Source organism: Pezoporus occidentalis, unplaced genomic scaffold, assembly GCF_034315485.1.
Source record: "Pezoporus occidentalis ecotype Australia unplaced genomic scaffold, CSIRO_AGI_Poc_V1 ctg162, whole genome shotgun sequence".
Classification (NCBI taxonomy): Eukaryota; Metazoa; Chordata; class Aves; order Psittaciformes; family Psittacidae; genus Pezoporus; species Pezoporus occidentalis.
This window is the reverse complement of record NW_026913447.1, coordinates 1035228-1058159: the sequence shown is the minus strand read 5'-3', so window position 1 is coordinate 1058159 and position 22932 is coordinate 1035228. Positions and strand designations below refer to the sequence as shown.

General features: G+C 41.6%; 1 protein-coding gene across 2 annotated transcripts in view; it reads left to right on the top strand.

Moving 5' to 3' along the window:
- Positions 1-22932, top strand: part of ADAMTS12 (ADAM metallopeptidase with thrombospondin type 1 motif 12) — a 157363-nt gene that overhangs the window by 75341 nt on the left and 59090 nt on the right. For both annotated transcript variants that reach the window (XM_062612884.1, XM_062612885.1), the window contains 6 exons: positions 6371-6567; positions 12547-12630; positions 14268-14392; positions 15733-15882; positions 18613-18756; positions 19438-19582. In XM_062612884.1, coding sequence (XP_062468868.1) covers positions 6371-6567; positions 12547-12630; positions 14268-14392; positions 15733-15882; positions 18613-18756; positions 19438-19582 — 845 coding nt within the window. The remainder of the gene's footprint in view (positions 1-6370; positions 6568-12546; positions 12631-14267; positions 14393-15732; positions 15883-18612; positions 18757-19437; positions 19583-22932) is intronic.

The following is a 22932-nucleotide window of genomic DNA, read 5'->3' as shown; positions in this document are numbered from 1 at the left end:
TTTTTACGGGAGTTTGGGGGGGGAAAAAACCAGAAACTAACAAAAAACTCTAATAAAGCAACATTCTGAGTGGATGAGTTGTTCAAAGAGGAAGAACTTGAATGTTTTTCATAGTGAGACTATTGATACTAGTTCTTAAAGATTAGAAAGCTCTTTCTTAATAGGGATTGGCAAATTTTGAGACATCTCTGTTGTCACCTAATAAAAAAAATGAATTGATTTTATTGTCACCTAACAAAACATGAAATTTGAGCCACAAAGGAGAACATACCTTTCCTGTGTTACATGGAAGCCATACAGCTTTAACCGGTACTGGAGAAGTTTGTGCAATGTGGTTTTCCATATGTTGTTGAGATTTACAGTTAACTTAAAATCTTTCCTTGTAGTTCAGAGATAAGGGTCCTCTATGTTGTAGAATTTGTCAAGTAGAGTTTGTGTGGGTAATTTCTGGGGACTTCTTTATTTCTCACTAAAAACAGTCTGGATTTTGATGTTAAAGACCAGCCCTTTTGCTGAAAGTCATTAGTCATTTCTATCTAGAACTTGAGAAATTGATGGTTGAGTTCTAGATCCTCAGGACAGTGAGAAGAGCATGCAGCAAGCTCACTGCCCTGGACTTCAAGGGGGCAGACTTTGGCCTCTTCAGGAACCTGCTTAGTAAAGTTCCATGGGATATAGCCCTGGAGGGCAGGGGGGCCCAAGACTGTTGATTGATATTCAAGAGTCACCTACTACAATCTCAGGAGTGTTGCATCCCAACTAGGAGGAAGTACAGCAGGAGGGCCAGGAGACCTCCTTGGATGGATAAGGAGCTGCTGAAGAGACTTTGAGGGAAAAAAGAGGCTTACAAAAGGTGGAAGCAAGGACAGGTGGCCTGGGAAGAATACAGGGATGTTGTCCTGGAAGCTAGAGACAGGTTAGGAAAGCTAAGGACAAGTTAGAATTAAACTTGGCTAGGGATGTTTCTTAATGACTTCTTTGCCTCATTTTTCATTGGCAAATGCTCTGACCATACCACCCAAGTCTTGGAAGGCAGAGGCAGGGGCTGTGAGAATGAAGACCCTACGCCCAGTGTAGGAGAGGATCTGGTTCGAGACCCTCTTAACAACCTGAACGTGCACAAGTCCATGGGACCTGATGAGATCCATCCGTGGGTCCTGAAGGAGCTGGCAAATGAAGTTGCTAAGCCACTGGCCATTGTATTTTAAAAATCATGGCAGTCAGGTGAAGTTCCTGATGACTGGAAAAGGGGAAATATAACCCCCATTTTCAAGAAGGGGGAAATGGATGACCCAGGGAACTACAGACCAGTCAGTCTCACCTCTGTGCTTGGCAAAATCTTGGAGCAGATTCTCCTGGAAGGCATGCTAAGGCACATGAAAATCAACAAGGTGCTTGGTGACAGCCAGCATGGCTTCACTAAGGGGAAATCCTGCCTGACCAATTTGGTGGCCTTCTATGATGGTTCCATGGAACTGATGGACAGGGGTAGAGCAGTTGACGTCATCTACCTGGACTTGTGCAAAGCATTCGACACTGTCCCACACAACATCCTTGTCTCTAAATTGGAGAGACATCAATTTGATGGATGGACCACTCGGTGGATAAAGAACTGGCTGGATGGCCGCACACAAAGAGTTGTGGTCAATGGCTCAGTGTCCAGCTGGAGACCAGTAACGAGTGGTGTCCCTCAGGGATCGGTGTTGGGACCGGTCTCGTTCAACATCTTTGTCGCTGACATGGACAGTGGGATTGAGTGCGCCCTCAGCAAGTTTGCTGATGACACCAAGCTGTGTGGTTCGGTTGATACCCTGGAGGGAAGGAATGGCATCCAGAGGGACCTGGACACGCTTGTGAGGTGGCCTGATGCCAGCCTTATGAAGTTTAACCATGCCAAGTGCAAGGTCCTACAGCTGGGTTGGAGCAATCCCAGGCACAGCTACAGGTTGGGCAGAGAAGAGATTCAGAGCAGCCCTGCGGAGAGGGACTTGGGGGTGTTGGTCGATGAGAAAAACTTAACATCAGCCAGCTTCAGTGTGCTTTTGCAGCCCAGAAATCAAACGTATCCTGGGCTGCATCAAAAGAAGCGTGACCAGCAGGGGGTCTCATGTCCTGACCAGCAGGACATGATCCTTCCCCTCTACTCTGCTCTTGTGAGACCTCACTTGGAGTATTGTGTGCAGTTCTGGTGTCCTCAACATAAAAAGGACATGGAACTGTTGGAACAAGTCCAGAGGAGGCCATGAGGATGTTCAGGGGACTGGAGCACCTCCCGTATGAAGATAGGCTGAGGAAGTTGGGGCTGTTCAGCCTGGAGAAGAGAAGGCTGCGTGGAGACCTCATAGCAGCCTTCCAGTATCTGAAGGGGGCTATAAGAATGCTGGGGAGGGACTCTTCATTAGGGACTGTAGTGACAGGAGAAGGGGTCACAGGTTAAAACTTAAACAGGGGAAGTTTAGATTGGATCTAAGGAGGAAGTTCTTTCCTGTTAGGGTGGTGAGGCACTGGAATGGGTTGCCCAAGGAAGTTGTGAATTCTCCATCCCTGGCAGTGTTCAAGCTGAGGTTGTACAGAGCCTTGGATGGCATGGTTTAGTGGGAGGTGTCCCTGCCTGTGGCAGGGGGTTGGAACTAGATGATTTTAAGGACCTTTCCAACCCTAACTATTCTAATTCTATAAAAATGTCATCTACACAATTTCTCTTGGTTATGCAGTGATATAGCTGTATATCACATATGACTCATGCAACATAGTATGTGACTTGTTTGGATGAATCAAGTTTTCTAATAAAAGCTTCACATCTGCAAAATTATCTCCCATGACAGATAGAAACTTCCTTTCTGAGTATTTTCATGCAATTTGGTAGGTGAAACTCTTGGCAACCTTATTTTTATTAAGTCTTAGACCGTGCTGGACATACTTTCAGCACTACCTTCATTTTTATTCCAAGGACTGGAGTTTGCTGTGCTCAGCATTTATGATGGAAGAGCATGGGGAGGCAAGCTGTTTCAGACAGTACTGTGTGTTACTCGGTCTCAGATCAACCATCACTCACTCCTTGGGTATTCCTGAACTGGTGGGCTCCTAGTCAAGATTTCCATTCCTGGACAAGAAGGTGCCTGGAATTTCTCAGCAAATCTGCAATCACTTTCAACGCTTTTCTAATTTAAGGTAAAAGCAAGGTGATGGTATTTTACCCCAGAATGAAAAGCTTAACAGAGACAATTATCATTTGAAGAAGCAAAAGCTTTAGAACCATACTGTATAGCTGCATGTATGTTAGTGTAGTTCCTAGAAGTTCTTCCTCTCTGCTTCATCTAACTAAGAAAGCTGCCAGGAGACCAGCAGGGATCCAGCCTCAGATGACACCCTTCCAGGTTAGATCCCTGCACTGGAGGGGATCAGTTGCTGAGCCCTGCAGAGTTTTGTCTGCAGAATCCCTTTGCTACCTGGCATTAATTTTCACAACTTAAATCTGTTCTGAGATTTTCTTGTAGTACATAGCCTCATGCTCAACCAGCACTTCAATCTTTTTCCTGAGAGTTGTTCAGTGTATGGCTTCAAACATTTTTACCTCCAGTGCTATCACCTGTCTAGACAATAAACAAAACTCTCTGCTAGATGTGAATACAAAGCCTGACAGCTTGCCTCATATTTTATTTGACTGTAAACAAATCACTTAACCACAGTCTGAACAGATTTTTTTTGTTTAAATAGCTGTGGAGAAGGTTTTTCTCAGCACAAACCCCTTAAAAATGTAGATACTGAGAAGTGTGCTTTATGAAAAAAAGGATGCTGAAAACCATGTGTCCTGGTTTCAGCTGAATCCAGGTCACCATGCAAATGTAGAAGAGGGACTGATGAATGCAGCTCATAAATAGCCCCTCATAGAGGTGGCTATTGCAGTAACTGAACAAAGATTGAGGTATACAGCAGGAGTGATGCTGTAGACCGGGTTAGTAGGGTTAGGGCAGAGGTTGTAACAGTCATAATCCATCTCCCTTCTCTTGAAACAAAACCGCTTTGACTCTAAACAAACAAAACCAAATAAACACCCACTTTCTTTGTCTTTACTCACAAATTATAATCTTTCTTGTAAGCAACAAGCTATTTTTCCATGCAGCTAATTCTTCAATACTAAGATACAAAAATGAATGCCTTCCTTTGAGTCTCTTGGCTTGGTGGGAAGGCACCTTTCTTTATTAACTTTTTTTGACTTATATATCTACAGGACAGTCTCTTTGTGTGGATGCACAGGATGACACTGACAAGTGATTTTGGTTGGTAGTCACAAGGGAAACTCATATGCATGGGTTCTTTTTTGCACAGTCTTTTTTATCACAGTTCATGAATAGTAAAAGTTACCAACTTTTATGTTTACTGAATATTTTTTTTACATTTATTCACACTTGTCTTACATTCCATTATTATTTACCTTGCCAAGCAGGTCAAAAGTTTTATGGTTCTTTGTACTTCACTAGTAGTACTTAAGCATCTTTTAAAATGCAGATGCCCGTTCTTGCAAAAAGAAGTCTAGGCACAGCTATATTTATTTATTTACTATATTCTAAATCAACAATATAGAATAGATGTTATTCTTCATATTATATTACTTCAGGTTTGTTACAGTGTCCTGATCCAGGGAGATACTGGTTTCCAGTATTAGGATGAACCTGTCTGGGGTAATTTTGTAGGGTTTTGTGCTTCCTGGTGGCATGTGCCTGGTGCTGGTTGAAATCCTGAACTGGTGCTGCAACGCAGTGCTAACTGGTCACAGTATGTATCAACTAATGGAGCTGCTGTCTACTACACACTTGTGCACTGTGGTTCAGTTTTAAATCTGTGATGTGCCTGCTGTAGTTTTGATTATTAATGTGACATATTTCAATTTTACATGTAATACGTTATCAGTGCCAGCATTTCTTTCTCTAGGCACCTTTCAGATGACCTCGGAGAACTCATTTCTAAAAATCTTGCATCTTCCTTTGGTATCTTGACTTATTGCATATGTGCAATCACCTTTTACACTGAGAGATGTATTATATACATCATTAATAGTCCAGTGGTACTACATTTTGTAGAAATGCAAGATGCCGTGATAAATTCTGGCTGCATCTAAGTCTTTGAAAGGGCAAACAGTGCATTCATTACAAAGGTGTAACAGGTCTTCTCCTGGGGTGAGCACAAGATTTGGGACCCAGCTGCCAGGTCATCCATTCTTTAAAGAAAGTGGTCTGTGTAGAGCAACAGTTAGTGCTGGGACTTGGAGGGGTGGAGGTAATGCTGGACATCCTTCCTCTGCCACAGCACTGGGGGTTATGCTGAACAGGCTGAAAGCACTTGGAGGTAGGCGCTGTCTTTCTGGTGTGCAGATGTGCCCCATCTGGAATAAGGACATTCTCTTTCATGAGTGAGAAGCAAAAGGACTACTGCAATATCTGTAATAGCAACAAGGAAGGATGCTCCTCATCAGTCCTAGGACTGGGGGAATCCCAGCACTGTAGAAGTATTTCTTTGGCTTCTGGGTTGGAAAAATGCCACCAGTTGCTGTCAAACTGGCATCTCTTCATTTCTTTTTCAGGCCTAATGGTATTTACATCCCCAGTACTTCCCTGGTAATACAACTGGCGTTCAAACCTACAATGAGTGGAGGGTAGTTATCCCCACAATGCAAGGTTGATAGCAACTCTACAGAGCAAAGACTTCTTCCTGAAAAGCGTTAGCTGCACAAATCCCAAAATTATAGTGGAAGCACTGTCTTTTCTGTTAATCAGACAGGATGGCAGCCCCTGAGAAGTCTATGGCTTGTTTGCCTGGTTAGTATTTAGATGACACCTACTGGTGAAGTATCCCTATTCTTGAGGCATATTTTCCATGCACCGAACAAACTAATCTTGGATGTGCCACATCACTGGCCTTAATGTGCCATTCTGCTGAGAATAAGAGCTGCTCATGGAGAAAGCATATCCTTTATCGTAACTATGAACTGGTGTCATTGGAAAGCTTAAAGCCAGACCACAGAATAGAAATTGCTTGAAAATGACATCCCCAATTTAATATTTTCTTAGCTTGGTTCTGTCTTGTACCTTAATCCCTGGCATTTGAGTAGAGATAACTTCTGCATGTGTATTTAATCCATCTAGGGGTGTGTATTCAGAACATTGCTGGATAGGGCCCTTAGCAAGCTGCTGTCGCTTTGGAGTTAGCTTTGCTGTGTGTCAGGTAGGTGGCAGCCAGAAGTCCCTTCCAACATATATCAATCCTTCTGTGGTTCTGTGATGCTACCATTCCATCTGCAAGTGTTACAGCTGTACACTTCAAATCAAGCTTGAAAATATTTTGAAGTCAGCATTGCTTCTTATTCTTCCAGATACCCTCAGCTTTCTCAAACAGCAGCAGCATCAGAGGGAGAGATGGGAACAAAATCATATGGCTGCCAAAAAGGTTTCTCGGCGCTCTGTCAGCAAGGAACGATGGGTGGAGACACTTGTAGTTGCAGATAGTAAGATGGTTGAGTATCATGGAAGTGACCATGTGGAGTCATACATCCTCACTATAATGAATATGGTATGTACAGTATTTCCTTTTTTTTTTTGATAGATAAATGAAGCAAATTTTAGCTTATGTTACTGATCTCCTTGAAAGAAGTCTGTAACATTGTTCACTGAAAGAAATGTAATATCATTCATATATGTTCATTGAAACTTTGAATTTTAAAGCATTTTTTACTTTGTATCTTGCATAGGCATAATTTTCCTTCAGAGTTTAAGTGAGAGAAGTTTCAATAGCTATAAATGCTAGCGCTAAATTTCTTTCCATTGAAATTCTCTGTCTGCCCTGATGACTGCTCATTGGCGATCTCAGGTTGGTAGCTAGAGCAAGAGAGAGAAATTCTTTCCCATGTCTGTGGGTGAGAAAGGCATGTAGCAGCCTATTGGAAATCTTACAAACTTAGCAAGAACTAAAATATCAGTGTGCTACTGTTTTGGTCACAAATACAAACAACACAAGCTATTATGAAGAAAGTTAACTCTATCCCTGTTAAAACCAGTACAACTATTTTTCCAGGTGAGTGTCTGCCTATAATACAAAAGTTTAACTTTCAGTGTTTTCCTTTGTGGCAAGTTTCAAAATCATTAATAGGAAAAACCAATAGCATTTCGTAGGACTGCCTACAGGTACATCTTCTGTTAATATCTATATCATAGTGGATATTGACCATGAAGAGTCTATTGAGGATGACTTTTGTGTCATTATCATAGTATGTGTGTAATATATATATGAAATTAATCACAGTATAATTCTAGCCATGGTAACCTGTCTGTCCATTACTTTATACAGTATGTTTCCTGATTCCCATAGGGGAAATGTGTGGAATAAACCCCTGTCATCAGATTCAAGAAAAAACAAGCCTTACCATCTTCTCTGCAGTTTGTACCTGAAATACTAGGATTACTCACAGTGATTCAATTTTCAGTTTATTACCTTGAAAAAGACCCATATCCAAACCAGACTTTTGGAAATACAATTTCCAGTTGATTTTGGTAATTTCCCCGTTGTGACCCAAACACAATCAGTTTTGTCCATACATATTTCTTGTGATAGCTCACATAGAGATAGATTATTACTATTTTCTGTTCCGAATCCTTTTCCTCCTGTCTAATTCAACACTGTGATGCTGTTTATGGCATTTGGGTCAGATGTTTTTTTAGTTCATTTCTTGCTCTTTTCTAATGTTGACTTTTTTTTTAATGGATTCATTCTCTTTGCTTTTGTTCTTATCATCCTCTTCTGTGCTGTGAAAACAGAAGAGTATCCATAATTTGACTGATTTCTCTTTGCCTAATACTGAATATTTTTTGCTTTTTTTGTGGCAAGAGCTGATTCTTATTAAATCGTAGGATCATAGAATGGTTTGGATTGGAAAAGACCTTAAAATCATCTAATTCCAGCTATCCTGCTGTGGGCAGGGATGCCTCACACTAAACCATGTCACCCAGGGCTCTCTCCCACCTGGCCTTGAACACTGCCAGGGATGGAGCATTTACCACTGCCTTGGGCAGCCGTTCCAGTGCCTCACCACCCTCACAGTAAAGAACTTTTTCCTGTATCCTATCTCCTAACTATATCAGGTTAGGTATAACTAACTTGAACTTCCCCCTGTTTGAGTTTAAACCCATTACCCCTTGTCCTGTCGCTACAGTCCCTAATGAAGAGTCCCTCTTCGGCATCCTTATAAGCCCGCCTCCACACAGCCTTCTCTTCTCCAGGCTGAACAGCCCCAACTTTCTCAGCCTCTCTTCATATGGGAGGTGCTCCAGCCCCCGGATCATCCTTGTGGCCTCCTCTGGACTTGTTCCAACAGCTCCATGTCCTTCTTAGGTTGAGGACACAAGGACTTCTCCAAGTCAGGTCTCACAAGAGCAGAACAGAGGGGCAGGATCACCTCTTTCGACCTGCTGGTCACACTCCTTTTGATGCAGCCCAGGGTACAGTTGGTTTTCTGGGCTGCGAGCTCACACTGAAATCAGCTCAAATTCAGTTTCTCATCAGCCAACATTCCCTAGTCCTTCTCACTGGGGCTACTCTGAATCTCTTGTCCACCCAATCTGTAGCTGTGCCTAAGATTGCTCTGACCCAGGTGTAGCACCTTGCATTTGGCTTGGTTGAATTTCATTAGGTTGGCATTGGCCCACCTCTTAAATGTGTCAAGGTCCCTCTGAATGTCATTCTTGACTACATCACACAGTTTGGTGTCATTGGCAAACATGCTGAGGGCACATCAGTCCAGCTGTCATAGAATCATAGAATAGTTAGGGTTGGAAAGGACCTCAAGATCATCTAGTTCCAGCCCCCTGCCACAGGCAGGGACACCTCCCACTAAACCATGTCACCAAAGGCTCTGTCCAACCTGGCCTTGAACACCACCAGGGATGGAGCATTCACAACTTCCTTGGGCAACCCATTCCAGTGCCTCACCACCCTTACAGGAAAGAACTTCTTCCTTATATCCAATCTAAACTCCCCTGTTCAAGTTTTAACCTGTCACCCCTTCTCCTGTCACTACAGTCCCTAATGAAGAGTCCCTCCCCAGCATTCTTATAGCCCCCTTCAGATACTGGAAGGCTGCTATGAGGTCTCCACGCAGCCTTCTCTTCTCCAGGCTGAACAGCCCCAACTTTCTCAGCCTATTTTCAAATGGGAGGTGCTCCAGTCCCCTGATCATCCCCGTGGCCTCCTCTGGACTTGTTCCAACAGTTCCATGTCCTTTTTATGTTGAGGACACCAGAACTGCACACAATACTCCAAGTGAGGTCTCACAAGAGCAGAGTAGAGGGGCAGGATCACCTCCTTCGACCTGCTGGTCACACTCATTTTGATGCAGCCCAGGATACGGTTGATTTCTGGGCTGTGAGTGCACACTGAAGCCGGCTCATGTTCATTTTCTCATCGACCAACACCCCCAAGTCCCTCTCCGCAGGGCTGCTCTGAATCTCTTCTCTGCCCAACCTGTAGCTGTGCCTGGGATTGCTCCGACCCAGCTGTAGGACCTTGCACTTGGCATGGTTAAACTTCATAAGGTTGGCATCAGGCCACCTCACAAGCATGTCAAGGTCCCTCTGGATGGCATTCCTTCCCTCCAGGGTATCAACCGAACCACACACCTTGGTGTCATCAGCAAACTTGCTGAGGGCGCACTCAATCCCACTGTCCATGTCAGCGACAAAGATGTTGAACAAGACCAGTCCAACACCGATACCTGAGGGACACCACTCATTACTGGTCTCCAGCCGGACATTGAGCCATTGAGCACAACTCTTCGCGTGCGGCCATCCAGCCAGTTCTTTATCCACCGAGTGGTCTATCCATCAAACTGATGTCTCTCCAATTTAGAGACAAGGATGTTCTGTGGGCCAGTGTTGAATGCTTTGCACAAGTCCAGGTAGATGACGTCAACTGCTCTACCCCTGTCCATCAGTTCCATGGAACCATCATAGAAGGCCACCAAATTGGTCAGGCAGGATTTCCCCTTAGTGAAGCCATGCTGGCTGTCACCAAGCACCTTGTTGTTTTTCATGTGCCTTAGCATGCCTTCCAGGAGAATCTGCTCCAAGATTTTGCCAGGCACAGAGATGAGACTGACTGGTCTGTAGTTCCCTGGGTCATCCATTTTCCTCTTCTTGAAAATGGGGGTTATATTTCCCCTTTTCCAGTCGTCGGGAACTTCACCTGACTGCCATGATTTCTCAAATATGATGGCCAGTGGCTTAGCAACTTCATTTGCCAGCTCCTTCATGACCCACGGATGGATCTCATCAGGACCCATGGATCTGTGCACGTTCAGGTTGTTAAGAGGGTCTCGAACCAGATCCTCTCCTACACTGGGCGTAGGGTCTTCATTCTCACAGCCCCTGCCTCTGCCTTCCAAGACTTGGGTGGTACGGTCAGAGCATTTGCCAATGAAAAATGAGGCAAAGAAGTCATTAAGAAAATCAGCCTTTTCCATGTCCAGGGTCGCCAGTTCTCCTGGTAGCTTCCAGAAAGGGCTCACGTTGTCCCTAGTCTGTCTTTTATTTGCAATGTAACTGTAGAATCCCTTCCTGTTATCCTTAACATCCCTAGCCAAGTTTAATTCTAACTTGTCCTTAGCCTTCCTAACCTGTCCCTAGCTTCCTGGACAACATCCCTGTACTCTTCCCAGGCCGCCTGTCCTTGCTTCCACCTTTTGTAAGCCTCTTTTTTCCCTCAAAGTCTCTTCAGCAGCTCCTTATCCATCCAAGGAGGTCTCCTGGCCCTCCTGCTGCACTTCCTTCAGGTTGGGATGCAACACTCCTGAGATTGTCGTAGGTGACCCTTGAATATCAATCAACAGTCTTAGGTCCCCCTGCCCTCTAGGGCTATATCCCATGGAACCTTCCTAAGCAGGCTCCTGAAGAGGCCAAAGTCTGCCCCCTTGAAGTCCAGGGCCGTGAGCTTGCTGCACGCTCTTCTCACTGTGCTGAGGATCTCAAATTCAACCATCTCATGATTGCTACATCCAAGGCTGCCCTGGAGTGTCACATTTCCAACCAGCCCTTCCCTGTTGGTGAGCATGAGGTCAAGCATGGCACCTCTCCTTGTTGGCTCCTCTGTTCCTTGCAGAAGGAAGTTGTCTCCACACAATCGAGGAACCTCCTGGATTACTTGTGCCAGGCTGTACTGTCCCTCCAACAGATATCAGGGTGGTTGAAGTTGCCCATGAGAACAAGGGCCTGTGAGCGTGAGGCTGTTCCTATCTGTCTATAGAGTGCCTCATCCACATAATCCTCTTGATCAGGCAGTCTGTAACAGATCCCCACAGTAATGTCCCCTGTAGCTGTTCTCCCTTTAACCCTGACCCACAGATTCTCTGTTAACTGCTCCCTCTCCCCAGACAAAGTTCCATACTCTCCAGCCTATCCCTAACATAAACGGCAACTTCCCCTCCCCACCTGCCGGGCCTGTCTTTTCTACAGCGCCTGTAACCTTCCATTCCAACACTCCAGTCGTAGGAGCCATCCCACCATGTTTCTGTGATGCCTGTTATATCATACCCCCGTAGACGTGCACACATCTCTAATTCCTCTTGTTTGTTCCCCATGCTATGGGCGTTTGTATAGAGGCACCTGAGCTGAGCTCCAACTGAAGCCGGCTCATTGGCTGGAGCAGCTGGAATATCTCTACATTGCTCTGAGCATTTATTATAGGTGCTGGCAACTGACTGGGTGTGTTGGGATGGAATGATGCCCCCCTCCCCCAACACATCTAGTTTAAAGCCTCCTTTGACCGGCCTGGTAAGCCTCCTACCAAAACTGCTCTTCCCCTTCATTGTCAGACCAGCTCCACCAGCCCGACTAGACCTGGCCTACAGACTTGGGTCCCGTGTTCAAGACACCCAAACCCCTGACTATGGCACCACTGTTCTAACCATTTATTAACCTGGCCAATCCGCCTAGCCTTTTTAAGGTCCTCCCCTTTATCCTGGAGAATTGACGAAAAGACTGAGCTCCAGAGCCCCTAACCACCTCTCCCAAGGCTCTGTAGTCCTTCTTAATGTTCTCCAGGCTACTGCTGTCTAAATCACTAGCACTGTCCATGTCTCTGACAAAAAAATCAAAACAGAATAATTTGATATGCTGATTTTTTTGCACCCAGAGTGAACCTCTCTCCATCAGTGTTACGTGACTCTACATGTTACATTCTTTTCTGCACATGCTTTTTGAGAACTCTGAGGTTCTTGGAAGGGAAATGAACATAAATAATCTTGCATGTGTTTTTGGTCTTTAGCTTAATAACTTTTACCAAATCTTTTATCATAACTCATTTGGCAGAGCTGCCCTTTGCAGTTGTTCTAACATTTACTGCATTTCAGTAAATGATCAGTGAAGTGTATTGAGAATTTAAAAACCAAAACAGAACCTCCACATCAAGACAAGCAGTGTGCTTGAAGTAAATGTATTTTGTCTCTAAAGTCCTGTTCTGCTATAGACAAATCAGTTAATCTAATACTTCCTGGCTCTGGCACAGGTCACAGGGCTGTTCCACGATCCAAGCATTGGCAATGCAATTCACATTGTGCTGGTTCGGCTCATTCTCTTTGAGGAGGAAGAGGTAAGGTTTTCATTTTCCTCAAAATGTCACATATCATCAGACTTGGGACTTCAGTGCATTGAGCTGCAGTTGTAAAGAAGAGTTTGTTTGCTTGAAATAATGTGTTAATTTGACTGTTCTGTAATCTTTGGCAGAACAAATTCTAAAACCAGACTTTGCTGGATAGCAAAGTATTTAGCTGATGACTTAAGGTATTTCTGCATAAAATCACCAAGGAAAATGTAAATAAAACAAGCAAATTAGGACTGGGAAAATGGAATCTCCCCAGTTTCAGAAGAAGACGGGATGCCAAGGAAGGCCAAATGAGGAACAGAAATTATGCATCATCACTCAGAATCTAATTACCTAGCATTACCTGAAATGTATTGTATGCTAGAGTATTTGCAGGTCTCTGAAGAAGTGAATTTATCATTGTGCAGCTCAAACATTTTCCTTTAGATCTTCTAAAAAAAAACCCCAAACCTTAATAGGTGCTAACTGCTGTAAAGTAGTTATATGTTGGTAGTTTCTGATGTCTTTCATTCACAAATATGTTGTTACATGCTTAAGTAAATGCTGATTGTCATAATTTTATATATTAAAAAAAAAAAACAACTCTGCATGACATAAGTAGGTCTGACTGCAGGAACACGTTAAGGGAATTTTTCTCCATGGCTTATGTTTTGTAAGCACAAGCCAGATGCTCCTGAAGGCAGTGAATGAAGCCATGGGGCCAGGCAGTCTCTTCTGAAATAAATTATTAGTATAGAGGCTATCCTTGTATCCCTTATTGTAAGAGTATGTGGGCCAAAACCTGCAGTTTGCATCTTAACAGGACAGTTAGAACCTGAAGTCCATGATGACATCCAGTTGAGTTTAGTTGCGAAATTTCTGTGGCTGTTTTGATAATAAACCATGGGCAGGACAGTGTTGGAAGCAGCACGGTTGCATATATTTCAAGATTTAGTTTTATGTTGCCCAGAAATTACTATCTAGTAACAATGTTATTGAGATAGTTAGTAAAAATTTTATTTAAATAGACTAAACTGAGACAAAGTGAATGCCTAAGACCAGAAATGAGAAAAATATGTGTTTAAATGAATTTATTTTGCATACTTTGTATTTCAGAAGCAATTTCAGTAACTTGCATGTATAATATATAATGATGAGGAAGAAACATCTATGACTGCATTGCAAATGACTCTTGGGAACTGAAAAACACTGTGAATGAAATAGACCCTTGGAAGCGTAATTGTTCCCTGAGCATAACATTTTTCACATAACACTGGGACAAACTAGAGCATGAAGTCCAATACTAAGTAGTCTTTGCCTTCTCTATAGATGAAAACTTGCTTTCTAGAGAATATAAAACATTTTTTTGACAGTTTCAGTTCAGTGCTGGATCACTTACCCATAAGTATGTACATTTCTGCATTTAGTTTTTCCTTTAGCTGCACCAACTATAAACACATCAACATTTTAACTTAATATTCAATATGTTAGATAAATAGATTTTATTGCTCCTAGTGATGGCTCTATCTTCAGGCAAAAGCATAAGGGCATTTCAGAGATTACCCAGCTTCACAGCTAACATTGCTGACATGGTACTGCAGTGCAGCATGGTGTTTACAATAATGTTTTCCTTCATTTCCCATTAGCAAGGCTTGAAGATAGTTCACCATGCTGATAAGACACTAGCTAGTTTCTGCAAATGGCAGAAGAGTGTCAATCCTAAAAGTGACATCAACCCTACACACCATGACGTGGCTGTCCTTCTAACCAGGTATGACAGCAGTTCAGTGCCTGTGACTGTCTATTGTTTAGTTGCATTTTTATGGTGATGATATTGTTTGGATACGCTCATTACATCATTTAGTTCATCCTGCATAGAACCCAGTAAAGTGGTCTAATGAAGACATGCTGTTTCAAAAATACAGTGGTAATGCAAAAAATAACCTAGTGTGAGTGTGCCTGACACTCATACAGGCAGAAAATGAGAGTTACAAAAACATGTGGTTAAAGTTAGACCTGCTGTACTTTTTAAAGGGATTGTTTTTAATTTGTTTTCGAAGTACATATAACACTTTATATATACACGTGGGTGTTTTATTGGTGATGCATTTTAGTCAGGAAATAGATCTGTATGTCCCGAGAGATTAGCAATTTGCAGACCTCAAGTAATTTTCCCCACTTGCTCATATCTCATTTTGTGCTTAGTCACTTCTCTGTTCTTCTTTGAGGCAATACACCAAAACAACATAGCATGTAGATGAAGAACTCCATAACGACAAATCCTAAAGCCATATACAGGTGCAGCTCAGAATTGAAGATTATCTTGCAAACACACTGCCATTATTTTTAAGCAATAAAGTGTATGATTTTTAAATACTATCTCTGTATTTAAGAAGACACATTTTTTTCCATATGAACGAGGGAGGAACAGCACGCTTGAAGTTTATGTTTGAGATTACACAGGGAGTTTGTGGAAGAACATGAAACAGAACTACAAATCATAGAAATGGATGCAATCTGCACACAACTGAGAGAAAAGACTGAGAAGAATGAGAGAAAAGACTGAGTCTAAGGCTTGCAAGAAAAAAAAAGTCCTAAGTTAAAGTCTGTCAGGCAAAAAAAACAACCCATCACAAAAATAAAATCCCTCAAGTGGTGCAGTAAAGAAAAGAGTCAACAAATCTTAAAATAAGAATGCGATAAAGAAGTCTCATGATGATGCATGGTTTACCTATACAAATAAACAGGCTTCAAGCAGTTCATGTGAATGAAGCTGAGAGGTATGATGAGTTTAATAAACCATGCCTCAAAACACTGAAGGCTTTAAAACTTTTTCTTATGTGAGTTGACAATAAAGATATGTATTTAGGCAGTGCAGCAACATAATAGTGGCTGCACATTATAGCAGTATACTGTGATAGTAGCAGAAAAACTGCATATTTTTGTTGCATATATTTGCAAATATATTTGCAAATACGTTAACATCGTACTTTGCTTAAAATGCCAGTTAGCACTAATACAGTATAAGATAGAGACTTACCACCTACTGTAACTGATGCTCTCCAGTTGATTTTAAGCTCTTCTAATGGCATGTCTCTTTTGTGATTCTAGAAAGGACATCTGTGCTGGCATGAATCGTCCATGTGAAACCTTAGGTTTATCTCATCTGTCAGGCATGTGTCAACCTCACAGAAGCTGTAACATTAATGAAGATTCTGGCCTACCTTTGGCTTTTACTATTGCTCATGAACTTGGACACAGGTATAGTTGAAGTTGAAGGGGGGATGGATGGCTAGCTGAGTTTAATTTATTAAATGTTTGTTAATAGTCAAATTGTCAGACAGAAACAAAAGAAGGAGTAAGTTAATGTCTCTGTTACTAAATTCAAAACTGTGTTTGCTTTCTCTAGGCAAAGGAATAAGAAAGAGATTCTTAAGCCACTGACCTTTGTATCTACAACTATCCAGTCTGCTCCTTTTAACAGAGTCTGCTAGGGCAGTACATCAGGATGAAATATTAAAGCTACAAAGAAGCATGACTTAATCATGCTGATTTTTCCAAACATATACTGAATTACTATGCAATTACTTTAGATGATCTCCAAATCAATCCAAGTAATTTAAAGCATACCTGTTTCCTTAAATCAGGGTACTTCAACATTGCAGATTAGCTAGAAACCATTTTCAATTCAAGCAGTGAAACCTCACAGAAATGTCAACTATCTTTGTTCTCCTTTCTGACCTACAAATAAAGTCACTTTTGGGCATTTCTTAATAACTGGTGTCTTCTGCATATTAATATTGCAGTCGTGGATACACTTGGGTCAAGTGAACTGAAGTTCCAGGGCATTTAGTTTCAGACACAGCTAAGCTCTTTATTATTGGATATTTGCTTGAACTAGGTGTCTCAGTATTTCAAATTTCTGGGGTATTTTTGATGGTGAGTTGGTTTATTCACCTCACCTGAAAATAATCTGATTTTTGAATCTCTTTTGAAACGGAGGTGTTTTCCTTAGGGCAGAGTATTATTTTATGGATACTCTGGCTAGAGTTCTTCTCAGCTGGACCATGTCGCTTGGCTAGGTAACAAGTTCATTGCTGTATCTACAATCACATTACTTGTGTTGTGCACCCAGCCACCAATCAGGATGAAATCTGTATGTGCTGATTGTATCTTAACAATAATAATCATCATCTCTTTATCATTGTCATCTGATACAAAGATTACTCAAGTATTGATCCTATCAGCCATTAATTGGCCTTTTTTTATTCAACTTCTCTATCACCAGAAAGGAAGTAATGAAAGTACATAACATTGAAATCATTACAATTGGATCTGGATGCTGTGGGCTTAGTTACCTGGTCCTCAACCCTCTTGTTGACAGAAAGATTTTCCCATTAACAGCCATAGTCAGAAGATACTTCTTCCCATAGAGCTATGTGCGATCCTCTCCTAGTCTAGCCTGAGTGGCTGATAACTCACAGCTGTGGATGCTGTGAGACAGAGTGTTACTGTACTCACCTTGGTGGGAGTGAAGCAGGGCCTTGCCTGAAAGAGCTGTCTCCGCAAAGAAAACTGAATACTGTAGGGTTTGTTATTAACATGGAACCATTCTTGCCACAAGCTAGATTAAAAAGTTCAGGTGTGGACAATAAAAGTCACTAAGAACAGATGAATGAAAAATGAGAAAAAAAGCAATGTATCCATTCCTTAGATGAATGTCAACTCTCACCCATACTATCCCTCTAGACTTCTGCAGCCTCCTGTGTCAACTGTGTCAACTCGCTTTTACATCTCAGACCCATTAATGGAGTTGATTATGTCTGAAATCATGCCCTGCTTTTGGAACATTTGGGTCATTTTATAATTACATTTTCTAGAAACATAGTCTTAAGTGATTTGAACTCTGGTCCATGACTGAATCAAATTCTGAGTCAGTTTTCACTGCGGTTTCACACAAGAGCTTACACACCTTCAGATGTTAACAGTATAGGAGTCAACCTCCTCATATATCAGTATCTTTGCATATTATTATTTCAGATAATTTCCTTCACAATGAGGTGATGTGAAGGCATTTATGTTTAGTAAGTTGAATCCCACCCAAAGTTTTATATGTTTATGATTTTTACAAGCTGTTGAATAGCAAGATTTCTTAATAAGTCAAGAGAACCTGGAGAGAACCTGCTGTGGAGATCAGTTTGTAAGGCACAGGTTGAGAAAGCTAAGTAGGAAGGAGTAGGGGTTTGAGGCAAACTCATTTGAATGTTCAGCAATTTTGAAAGCAATAGAATCGTAGAATAGTTTGTGTTGGAGGGGACCTTCAAAGGTCATCTGCTGCAACTCCCCCTGCAATGAGCAGGGATATCTTCTTCGTCTACATCAGGTGAACAAGAACCACATCCAGCCTGGCCTTAAATGTCTCCAGGGATGGCATATCTACAACATCCTTTTCCAGTGTTTTACATGTATTCATTTTAATTCATTGTAAAGAATTGTATCCTCACATCCAGCCAATAGCTCTATTTCAGTCTATAAAAAGAGATATAAAAAACCCAAGCAATAGAGGCATGATTATAAGGCACTGTAAGACAGAATGTAACAAAGCCTGGTCTTGGTTAAAGTGGTACGAGTCTGAAATAATTGGGATCCAAAAGCTAGGAAGCACTTTTCGCTTTAGCAGCTTTGATAGAACTTTGAGGTTTAAGCTGTGATTCCCAGCCCAACTGTTCAATAGTGTTTTGTGTACCTTAAAAATTCCCTTCAGTATAGTCTTTCACAGTCTGTTCTTTATTTTGCACTGTACATAACATATATTTGAAAGCTTTGTTGGAGGGAGTGTAGATTTTTTGGTAGGTTTTTAGCAAACAGGTATCTACATCTCACCACAGTAGAAAACAACTCCAGTGTATTTTTAAGCACAGTGTGGAACCCATAGGTAGGTGTTGTGGTACAACCAATCAGGTAGAATTACTAAATGTTGTTTTTTCTCAGCTTTGGCATCCAGCATGATGGAAAAGAGAATGACTGTGAGCCTATTGGAAAGCGCCCGTATATTATGTCCCGACAGTTGCAGTATGATCCTACTCCACTTACCTGGTCACAGTGCAGCAAGGAATACATCACACGTTTCCTAGAGTGAGTGATCAGGTTGTAGCATTTGGCTGAAATGAATACAGCTGTGTATGAGATGTTTATGTGGAATTTAAAGTAAATCCTCTATTATTACACTACTAAATTTGTCTTTTTGCAGTGTGCTTGAGTTAATTTGTATGGAAGGAATGCCCTAGGCTTATTGTTCACTTAGCATTTGGGAAAAGCTCCATTATATTCTTGTTTTTGGAAGTGAACTTGAGTCTTGCCACATTGGCTCCAGTTTGATGCAACCTGCTTTCTGCAGCTGTCAGGAAGAAAGAAGCCTTTCCATCAAGGACTCTGATGGAAAATCACAGGCCTTGCATTTGCCAAAATGAGATGTGTTGACTTCCATGACCTGTTCAAATTCATTATGTTTTTCTTTGAAAGAGCAGCAATATGATATAACTTTAACCAGAATTTTGGAGTACTCTGAAGCCACTCCGCAAACTATAATGACCTTGTGATACTTCCCCTTTGACAAGCTATAGTTTGCCTTTGTAAACCCTCCCTTACTAGATATTTGTTAGCAGCATTTCAACATAACTTAGGTGGAATTTGGAAGTATTATTTCCAAAGGCCATGTGTGAAATTACCGTTAAGAATTAGAAGTTGAAAGTCTGTAATGAAATGTCTAAAAGCTGTGGTTGCAGGGTCCTTTTAATATGCAATTTTGTCTTTTAGTCGCGGGTGGGGATTCTGTCTAGATGATATTCCCCAAAAAGAAGTTTTAAAGTCCCCAATCATTGCTCCTGGAGTGATTTATGATGTGCATCACCAGTGCCAGCTTCAGTATGGTTCTAATGCTACTTTCTGTGAAGATGTAGATGTAAGTGCTCTATGTTTTTTTTATTCTCCTAATAAGAACTTATGCTTCTTGAGCAGCATGGAAGTGCAGTTAGTTAGTGAACCTCAATTGCTGACTACAAATGTGCATGTTCAGAGTCTCATGGGCTAGGTGTGTAGTGCAGGCATTGCCTAACACTGTTTTTCAGAGTCTGGAAGTGAGTTGTACTGTTTGCCTTGTCTTTTGCAAGACCTTTACTGGATCTCACCCCGTATCTATTGTTAAATGTCTGTCCTTCAGCACTGGAGTAGTTTTGTTTTTAAACCTGTGATACTGATCTTGAGTAAACTTTCAATGCAGCTTAACTCCCATTTTAAATGGTGCTTCAAACTTGTAGCTTACAGCTGATCAAATGATTCTGGAAACAAATCTTCAGTTCCAGCAAACATTTTCTGAAGAAATCAGGGTTGTGCTCTCTCCCCATACATCCTGTTTTTGAAGACTCTTGGTGGTCTAACTAGTTAAAGGGAATTTCAGTCCACAGACATTGAAGAATCTTTATATTCCCATCAAACATCAGATTTTTTTATGTGGAAATGTGTCATTTACAAGATACCCTAGGGTTTGTTTCACAGCACAGCTAAACAGTGTTGTGTGGAGTTGGAGGAGAGTGGTAAAGTCACAGCAGCACAACTCCCTACAGGAGCTAGGAGCTACTTTGGAGTAACAGGTTATAGTCGTTTAGGTGCAGTAGTATAGTGTTTTGACTGTACCTAGCATGTTCAGAGCCATTTGGCTCCATACAACATTTTTCTACTTAGAACAGAAGAAGCCATGGTTTCAAGTCTAGTCTAGCTAAGTGATCACTAATTTTCACTGTGTTTTGGTCAGTAGTGTGCAGCAAACATTGCAGATAGCATTCATCTTGCTCACTCTGTTAAACACGGCTGTGGCAGAAGTGGCATTATGGCTATTGGCAGTGCTGGAGTGTTTTTAGGCAAAGTATTGTGCTCATCTGTGGATTGGAGACTGCTGACAGTGGCTGTTTATTTCATTCAGATAATCATTCATATCCTCATCTACCCTTCTATTAGGGAGATTATCTCTGATTAATCTTCTCAGCCTTAATAGATAATGTGATTACCAGTGTTGAACTGCATCTACTGATTCTGAAGCAGGTATTGAAAGATTGCTTTCATTACCTGCTGTTCCAGTTTCCTCAGTTACTATAATTTGTCTATTGGTAAAGATAGAAAATTAAAGTGTAATTTTGCAGTATTGGTTCATTCTGTGTCTCCTTGGGTTTGAACCTAGCAGGCCTTTGCATTCAACATCTCCTGAATAACCAATTTTACAGCTATACATATGTCAGAAAATTAATTGATATAATCTTATTTTGCATTTCACTGGAATGACTGTTTTGCAGGTAGCTGCGCTGGCAGGAAAAGGAGTTGTGAATAGTATAGTCTGCCTGGCATGTTGAGTGAACAATCTAGTCATTTTGTCTAAGAGGTCTGACTGTCCTTTACCTTTTGACTGTTACTTAACACTTGCTCACTGACCAGGCTATGTCTGACATTAGAATTTGATCCACAGATTCTTTTTGAGAGAAAAATCTGCATTTAGGTGAACATGCCTCAGGGTTCAGTGACTTCACTTAGCAAAGACTAAGATTTATAATTCGGGTAGTGATTTCCATGAACCATTTAGGTAGTAAGTCCTCTAAGCACTTAAAGACTGTCCCTGAAATAAGGAAAAGAAAAGCAGAATATAGATTCAGGGGAGGAATTTTCCAAGTGGTAGGTATATCCATAGTTTCTTATCAGACAGGCTGTAGGAGCTCAGAATCCTTATGTAATTGCCCTCTCTTTATCTCCAAAACTTCCACTGACTTCAGTGAAGCTGTTTGGGGTTTTGGACCCTACTGTTTTTCAGTCACAGACCCTGATCTCATAGATTGAGTGGAAAGTGTATACAGTATTGCTGATAATAAAAATCACTTGCCTTTCAGTAAGTCCATGGTAGAGTCATGAATTTCTGTTGTTGCCTCCAAGAGCATACCGTAAGCAGTACTTTTCCTTGCACTGTTATTATTCCAGTATTGTGGAAAAAAGCTCTGGTGCATGGAGATCAATATGGAAAATTCTTGCAAAGCTAAAAAATTTCTTCCGTGAACCCTTGACATTGAAATCTATGAATAGACTTCATAAAAATTTATCTGTCAGTGGAAAGCTGTGTTTGGCTTCAGTGCCTTTTTGTGGTATCTGAAGCACAGTGTAGGACTTGTCCTGGGTTCATCAGTAGCAGTCATTTTTCTCCTTAGTAGCTGGTGCAGTGCTGTGGTTTTGACTTTCAGCCTGGGAACAGCTCTGATAACACCAATGTTTTTAGCTGTTACTCAGTAATGTTTACTTTGACCAAGGACTTTGTGAGTCTCATGCTCTGCTAGGGAGGAGGGGAAGCCGGGAGGAAGCAGAGACAGGACACCTGGCCCAAACTGACCAAAGAGGTATCCATAACACAGCACGTCATGCCCAGCATAGAAACCGGGGGCAGTTAGCTGGAAGGGCTATATCACTGCTCGGGTCGGGCTGGGTATCGGTCGGCAGGTGGAGAGCAGTTGCATTCTCTTCCCTTGTTATTTCCCTTATCATTATCATTATTGGTGGTAGCAGTAGTGGTTTGTGTTATACCTTAGTTACCAGACTGTTCTTATCTCAACTCGTGGGAGTTAACATTCTTTTGATTATCCTCCCCATCCCTCCCACAGCTGGGGGAGGAAGGTGGGGACTGAGTGAACAGCTGCGTGGTTTCTGGGTTGCCAGCTGGGCTTAAACCATGACAACACTAAACCCACAAAACATAATAAAAAAGCACTCTACATACAAGAGTAAAATAAAGAATTAATTTCATAATGAAAGAAAATTAATTAGGCAGAACACTTGGTTAGCCTTAAGAACCTGACGATAATGGCTTCACAAAGAGTTGTAAGTAATACTACTCTTGAACTGTAAATAGGGGACTGCAAAACAACCTTTGACCAATACATTGTCCAAAAGCTAAATGAGCCAAGATTCAGTGCCCCAGACATTGTATTCCAACTGGAGTTTTGGAGTGCTTTGAAATGTTCTTTGTATCAAGTTTTTTTCCAGTGTTCTAGATGAAAACCAGGGTTAACACAGAATGCAGAAAGTTAATAAAAGGTATCTCACTCAAAACAGACTGTGCCTAAGCTTAGCTATTTTAAATAGAAACAAATCATTTTTCTATTTTTAAACAGAAGCAGTCATTCAAGTTTCACATTTCACACTCAGACAGATGTTACTGCTAGCTCACTGGGGATGGATTTTTTGCAAGTGCACAGTTTCTATGTTGGCTCCCATACCTAGCAT